General features: G+C 41.1%; 1 protein-coding gene across 2 annotated transcripts; it reads left to right on the forward strand.

The window, feature by feature from the left end:
* Window positions 1–491: 491 nt before the first annotated feature.
* On the forward strand, window positions 492–6512 carry stx12 (syntaxin 12). 2 transcript variants are annotated; one of them, XM_076011417.1, is made up of 10 exons: window positions 492–635; window positions 1775–1908; window positions 2741–2810; window positions 3603–3702; window positions 3802–3939; window positions 4137–4180; window positions 4551–4659; window positions 5295–5367; window positions 5964–6046; window positions 6155–6512. In XM_076011417.1, the coding sequence occupies exons 2-10, from the start codon at window positions 1809–1811 to the stop codon at window positions 6245–6247; spliced, it is 810 nt and encodes a 269-aa protein (XP_075867532.1). In that variant the 5' UTR covers window positions 492–635; window positions 1775–1808; the 3' UTR covers window positions 6248–6512. The 2 variants fall into 2 exon arrangements, with proteins under 2 accessions (XP_075867532.1, XP_075867533.1); XM_076011418.1 differs by lacking the exon at window positions 492–635 and adding an exon at window positions 670–929.
* Window positions 6513–8055: the final 1543 nt, after the last annotated feature.

An 8055-nucleotide genomic window follows, 5' to 3' on the forward strand; every position in this document is an offset into this window, starting at 1 on the left:
CTCTCTCTCTCTCTCTCTCTCTCTCTCTCTCTCTCTCTCTCTCTCTCTCTCTCTCTTTCTCTCTCTCTCTCTCTCTCTCTCTCGTAACTATTGTAATAGACTTAAATAACAACTAACAAAGAAAACCAGCTCTGGTTGCATGACGATGACCAATCTAAAGGAAACAAAAGGCCAATCATAGAACAAGAAAATAGGGCTACTGATATAAGTGGGAGCCGCTTTTACAAGAAACATAGCTCAGATGGTAGAAGAAAAATGCTATTCAGGAACCAAACATAAGAGTCATTAACGGTCTGAAATTAGGAAATACTGGGCTAAATAGCACATTACATGGAATAGGTAAACCTCCAGATAGCCAATGTGAAACTTGTGATGTTTCGTCAACTTGTTTAGCTAGAACGCTGTGGATATAAAAAGTGACATGTTTAATAGAGATCATTTATTTCATTTTTGTTGGTTTTATTTCCCGTTTCCACGTTCCTGTTTTATTCCTCCAGTCCGGTAGATGGCGGGAATGCGCGTTTACGATGGATATTAGTCACCAAGAAGAAGAAGAAGAAGAAGAAAAAGACCCGTCACTTTTACGTGATGAGGTCACATTAATCCGACAACAACAAGGAAGATAGAATTTGACGGTAAAAACATCATTACGCGCTTGTGTTTATATTAAAACGGCACATTTAAGGGACTATTCGATTGCATTGAGCACTTAGTCACGTGGTGTTGTGGTCACTCAATTTATAGCATTGAAAAGCATTTTAATTAGCGCTGTTTACGCAGACAGCTCAGCGAAACGTTACAACGCAGTTGCTATGGGCTGAGCAGCAGACGGTAGTTGGTTTAGTGCGAGGCTGTGGTCGATTGCATAGCGAAGAATGCTGCGATGAAGCGAACGGTCTGTTGACAAAATAACCGTCAACCAGCCGCAGGTTTGATGTTGCTAAGCATCTCTTCATCAGTCCCTTTCTGTACAGATGTTGGAGGCTAGCAGACATGACCGGAAGAGTGTCCCTGCTAGTTCCATATTTCTTCATATATAAATCATCATATAGGTTTTTTCCGCAACTTGAGTTGACATTTAATAGTCACTGACACTGTCGATGTATGTATGTAATACATATATATGTATATGTGTAGGAAATAGTCAAACTTATTTACTGGATGCATTATGACATAAAGTGGGACTTAATGCCCTTAATTGACTTTAAAAACGTGCAGTAAAGTGCCTAGAATTGTAATGTGGTGACAGTCAGTGCTGTTTGGTTGCCTACTGAACTGTAGCTTCAGCCACAACTGCATTTTACCTCCAAATGAGACAAAATGAGACAAAATCAACATTAGGGCCTATTCGCTTACTCACTTACTTACTGTCGATGTAGACATTTAGATATATATTTTAAACAGGTTGTTACTGTGCAAATGAAGAGCTCCTACTGTCTGGACAACCAGTCTTTTTGCAACATATTCTGTGTGGGCCTCTTCCTGTTCGTCTGTTTATCTGCTTCCAGTATCTGAACCTAGCAAGACATGGCAACCAAGTCCAGTTGTCAGTTGCCTTGACTGGGACTCTTAAATCGTCCAAAAAATAGTTTAAAATTTGAAGTCAATCACTTGGTCGTGCTGGAAATTGGCAGCTTTTTTTTTAAAGAGAGGAGTCTTTGTTGAGTTGATGAGATGTGACTTATCTGACACTTTGAAGCAAGATCTGACTGGAATTGGTTTCCAGGCTAACGTTAATCAATGCTGTTACTTCCTGGTTGACTTTTGTTTTCAGCTCAAGCTGGAGGATCCACTTCTCTGCTGCTGACATGTCGTACGCTAAAGCGGGCAGCTACCACCAAGTCCCTCGCGACTTTAACGTCCTCATCCAGACATGCAGCGCCAACATCCAGAAAATCACGCAAAACAGTAAGAAAACTGCTTTTCCAACTGCTTCTTCTTTGATCATGTCATGAATCTGGGATATTATTGATGCACTATATTTTGATACTTTTATCCTCTTAAATATAACTAGACAGCAACATCTTTTTTGAAAATTTGACATTTTACAGATTGTGCATTTGTGCCTTTTTATTTATCCTTAAAACAACCCCTGGAACACCAATTACACAATACCATGATACGTTACATAATAATAATAATAATAATAATAATAATAATAATAATGATGATAATAATGATAGCAAGTTTTAGTATTAAAATGGAGGCCTTTCCATAGGTTTCAGATGCCTTCCTCAGTTCAGAAGAACCCTGCAATACTGACGTGCTGTAATGAAATAATCACTGTCTTGCTCGGATTGAATAGAGGTTTTATTATACTGTATTGTACTGTTATTGCACTGTGTCCACAATAAAAACAGTAGCGCAATCAGGCCTTTACTGTAGTATAAAGAGAGAGATGCCAGCAAGTACATGGAAGAACAATCACATTTGCTACTGATCAGGGACACCGAAGCAGTGACCAGGTCCATGGATATATCTGCCACGTAAATATATCTGCCATACAAGCTGCTGTGTCCGGTCCAATGTCATTCATAGATCACATCTGCAGTTCTCATGTCTGTTTCAAAGTCTTTGTAAACACGTCGTCAAGATAATCTCAGACAGTGAAAAGGATTTACTGTATGATGTATAAAATCTTTATTGCAACTTTTAACACCCTTTTAAAATCCTTACAGCACAAATACTGTTGTGAGTTCTAAAATCAGAATTGACAATATATTTTCATTTTTCCTGACAGCCGGTCAGATGAAGACCATGGTGAACCAGCTGGGGACCAGACAGGATACCAGCGAGCTACAAGATCGTCTGTACGTTCACATTTTTAAAGTTGAAGTCCCAGTGGCCCTCAAAGGGCCAGTTGTTATTCTAAGACGTTAACTGTCCTTATTTTTTATTGACCGAATTTACCTGTTTTGCTTTATGCATTTGGACACGGTGGCGCAGTGGTTAGCGCTGCTGCCTCACAGCAAGAAGGTCGTGGGTTCGATTCCGGGCCTGGGACCTTTCTGTGTGGAGTTTGCATGTTCTCCCTGTGTCTGCGTGGGTTCTCTCCGGGTTCTCCGGCTTCCTGTCACACTCCAAAAACATGCATGTGAGGTCAATTGAACACTCTAAATTGTCCGTAGGTGTGCATGTGAGTGTGAATGGTTGTTTGTTTCTATGTGGCCCTGCCTTCGCCCTAAGACACCTGGGAGAGGCTCCAGCCTACCCCCGTGACCCTGAGCTCAGGAAGAAGCGGGTATAGAAAATGAATGAATGCTTTATGCATTTGCAAAATATATGAGCGCACAGTTCTGTGATACTCTTTAAACCCAGTCTACTTATCAGATTATGAAAAAGTTACTCCATCAAACAAAGATGCAACTTCTTCAAGTGAATAACGAGGACAAATCCACCGTCCTTGACTTGACACATTGACTTAGAACACAGACGGTGTTCAGCCTGGACAATTTTTGTTTTCTTTGTTTTTTTTACAATTCTTTTTGAATTTCTTTTGAGTATTTTTCAACTCTACTCAAAAGAATAACAAACTTGGCTGATCTGAATGATTTTGCCCAGTTTGCGTCAGCGCACACTGAAGCTGCGTGCTCTCTCCATAGGCAGCAGATACAACACTACACCAACCAGGTGGCGAAAGAGACCAACAAGTACCTGAAAGATCTGGGATCGATCCCTTTGCCCTCGTCACCATCTGAACAAGTAAGTTTGACACTTTTATCCGTGATCATCACTGGCAATATAATTCTGATGTATGTTTCCTGTGTTGCGCTCTCATGTGTCTCCCCTGCTGCGGTCCAGAGGCAGCAGAAGCTCCAGCGGGAGCGGCTGATGAATGATTTCTCCTCAGCGCTCAACAACTTCCAGGCCGTCCAGCGTCAAGCAGCAGAGAAGGAGAAGGAGTCAGTGGCCAGAGCCAGGGCCGGCTCCCGCATCTCGGTACGCAGGCCACTCGGGGGCGCACTCCACCCCTCCACTGTTAGGATGAGTCAGTCTTAGAGATTCCACCACTACTGGCTGATCATCTGTAAACGGCTGTTATTGATACTGGTTCAACAAATTAGATATTGAGGGGATACAAAATGAATTGCTCGTGTTTGATTCACTCGCATGTCAACTTTTCTTTTCACCTGCAGGCAGAAGACCCGTTCAATGATGAAAAGCTTGTTTCTTTTGACAGGTAAGTGAGATTCCAAAATTAATAGTCTTCTAAAATACAACCTTAATTTCCCTCTAGAATTTGGAATAATTGTCTCAGCAGTGTCTTTAACATCCCAGCCGTGGCAGTTCTTACTAACAGCACTTTCAACATGAGTCATATTAATACCACGACTGATAGACAATGCAATTAAAAAAACAAAAAAAAAATTACATCAAATGCCTCGTACCTTTTTGCTACTGTCTGAACGTTTTGCACAGTCACCAAAAAGTCAGGTGTCAGAATTGTTTTTTTTTTTTTTTATTATTAGAAAATTAGTAGAAAAATAGCCAGATGAGATTTGTTCTGTGAAAAGTTGTAAAGTGTAAAGTGCTGTGGGTGTGGCTTGAAGCCAGGACGACTGGGATCAGCAGATGAGCACCCAGGCAGAGGAGGTGGCCATCACTGAGGAGGACCTGGAGCTCATCAAAGAGAGGGAAACCAACATCAGACAGCTCGAGGTGGGACTGACCGTCTCTATCTTACATTTGAAAGTACACATTTGAAATGGTCATGGAGAATAGTGAGAGGGACGAGAGAGGATGGCTGATTGTGAACACACTTCAAAACTAGTCAGTGGAATAAGAGAAACTCAATTGAAACTGCTGGTGTCAAGTTTCAAATTGATATTAAGGAGAGCAGATGGATGGAGTGTTTCGGTGAGCCAACTCATAGGAGGAAACAATCTATCATGGGATATGAAGAAAACACGATGCTTTAATGTCAATGGACAATGAAGCAAAACCAAATCAGTGTCTTTGAAGCCCCACGGTGTTCAGCTCTTTATTGAAATGACTGAAAACACTGGAAACATGGAGGAGATGCAGCTGTTTGTTGACTGACTCACTATTAACGTCATTTCTTCAAGTTCAGCGGGCCGGATTATAAAGCTTAACGGCTATAAAGTATATGGCCCCTGTGCTGTAGTTTGCCCACCCCTGGTTTAAGGGCTGGGTGAGAGGTTTCTGTAGGTTGTCGAAATGGTGAAACCCGTCATAGGTGGTTTTCCCTGCACAGTCAGAACAGAAGCAGAGAGATGTTGCCGTTGTCTTGAGGTGTCAGCTTTACATCCGCGCACGTCTGCCGTGTCTTTCAGTCGGACATCATGGATGTGAACCAAATCTTCAAGGACCTGGCGGTGATGATCCACGATCAGGGGGAGATGATTGGTGAGTGGCTCGGCCGTTTCTGTTGTTGCATCGTGTTGTGACGCTGTGGGTCTGTGTGGAAAACTGTAGCTTTGTTGACAAGCTGCAGCAACTGTTGACGTTTGGAAACAATCAGAATTCTGGGTAACACTTTATAATGACACACTATTAAGCACTAGTTACGCATTAATATATACTGACTGCATCATTCCTAAATCATGTTTCTGACATGAACATTTATTAATATGTGGTTTATAAACACAGTTATAAAATCTATTGGAAAATAAATGTGTGAGTTTTCATAAAACTTCTACTAACACATTCACTAACCATTCATCATGCTATAGATGAGCCTATTAATGAGTCAAACATTTATAACTGTGTTATAAACCACATACCAATGAGGATTTGTTGCATTCATAGCTGACGCATTCGGTATTTATTAATGCTTAACTAATGCTTAATGGTGTGTCCTCATTCTAAAGTGTTAGCCAGAGTTGTGGCGACAGTGGTGTACAGTGAAAGTCTCCCCTGGCTGGTGGTGAATGGCTGGACCTCCTCTCTGTGAAGCAGGCCTCGCGACCTCTCTTGACCTTGCTGTTGATTGTGTCCTGCAGATAGCATCGAGGCCAATGTGGAGAGCTCAGAGGTCCATGTCGAGCGAGGAGCAGAGCAGCTGCAGCGAGCTGCCCACTACCAGGTGAGGGTGCTGCTGCTGCTGCTGTTGTCTCTTCAAGTTGCACCATGTTGGGAGAAAAAACCAAACTCCTCGTTGACCGTCACCTCCTCTCTCTCCTCTCTCTTACAGCAAAAATCCCGGAAGAAGATGTGCATCCTGGCCACGGTTTGCTCCATTGCACTGGCTATACTCATCATCATTGTCTGGAAGGTGTCCAGTTAAAGCCACTGTTGACTACTACATGTGCACTCCCCTTGCCCCCATACTTATCTAAACAATTGAGATGAGATATTAAGAAGAGGTCCAACCAGAGGCTCACTCCATCACTCCATGTCCGATGTTTGAATCTATGGTTTTAAGTTGAGTTGTAAATATTTGTCGTTCCAACTGTTTGTTTAAACAGTGAAGAACCGTAGACCTGCCGCACCCGAGCATCATACTTCTGTTGTCATGGCAGTCATACTCATAAACACATGAATGAAAAATCCTTTGCCTCTAATCTTTTGTCTGTGAATATGAAGAGCTTGGCGAGCCGCCTCGTAGCAGGAACAAATATTGTCAAGTTATCGAATCAATTCAGTGGTAGTTTAGCAAATAAATTCAAGAATAAGCAAATTTCTGCAGTACAATTCATTAAATTATTTATTATATACCCCCAGTTATTAATTAGTTTTTTAATGTACAAACAAAGGTAATTACATTTCTAGTTTAAAACTAAAGTATTTGCTACTGGGTTTTAGATTTTAATCTGATTTAATCTCATATTACTTATTGTTACGCTTAGCTTTATTTGATTGTCCACTGCTGCTTTTGGTTTTTTACGGATTGACTTGACAAATGTATATCATGGGATAAGTAGGAAACATGTTGCTTTAATGTCAGTGGAAAATGAAGCAAAGCTACATTGCAAACAAATCAGTGTCTTTGAAGCCCCACTGTGTTTAGCTCCTTATTGAAATGACTCTGAAACACTGGAAACGGGGAGGAAATATTACTATCAGTTCTTCAAGTTTTGCGGGTCGGATTAAAAAGCTTAGTGGGCCATATATGGCCCCCGGGCCGTAGTTTGCCCATGCCTGGTCTTGTTGTTAGTACCACCACCCAGTGACGTGTGGTGAGGTTATTGGCTGGTTCACATGTACAAATATATGAACCCTAAAATAGAAACTTATGTTAATGTTATTAATGTAATTTTGAGCCTAATTGTAACATTTAGTTTTTGTATGTTTTGTTTTTTTATTTTAATAATATTTTATTCTTGCTTTTATCATTTCCATACTGTTAAACAATGGCAAGTAAACAAAATAATGCTTCACGAAATATCACATTTGAGTTAATTTTTTGGGGGGACATGAAATTGAATTAAAATTTGTAAACGGTCCCACCTTCATTTGTACATGAAGCCCTTGCACCTCACCGCACGTCAGTCATCATCATCATCATCTGCTTAGACCAGTTAGGGTGAAAAGGAAAAACAAGAATGAAGAGAGCGAGAGATTGAAGTCGTCAGAGTGTGTAGCCACAAAGTTCTGATCATAGACACAAACACACACACACACACACACACACACACACACACACACACACACACACGTTATTAGCTGTGTTTCCATGAACCCTAGAAGTGCACAAAACCTAAATATTGCAATAAAAAACTGGTGATGGACACAGCTCAACTTCCTCAACTACCTCTCAAATATGGCTAAAAGGTTTTGACGCTCTCATGAGGTGGTTTTTAACACGTATCCATACAGAAGTACTGTATATCGCAAAAGTGTCATGGAAACACTTTTCTCACATGGACACTTCAGCGGACGTGACCTACGGGGTCACGTGACCAGTTCACTGACCAGTGAAAATGGCACGTTATGATTTGACTGAGGAGGAGACAAAATATTTTTCACAAGTCATCAAAGAGAAAAATGTGACAACCATTCTGGACAACATTGAAATGAAGATTTATGGCACAATGTTTTGTACCTCCATCCTCCTCACAGTGGCGTCTCACTGGATGAGATTTGACCAGAATT

The sequence above is a fragment of the Nelusetta ayraudi genome, unplaced genomic scaffold (assembly GCF_046127955.1).
Source record: "Nelusetta ayraudi isolate G7.1 ecotype Tasmania unplaced genomic scaffold, CSIRO-AGI_Nayr_v1 ptg000135l, whole genome shotgun sequence".
In the NCBI taxonomy this organism is placed as follows: Eukaryota; Metazoa; Chordata; class Actinopteri; order Tetraodontiformes; family Monacanthidae; genus Nelusetta; species Nelusetta ayraudi.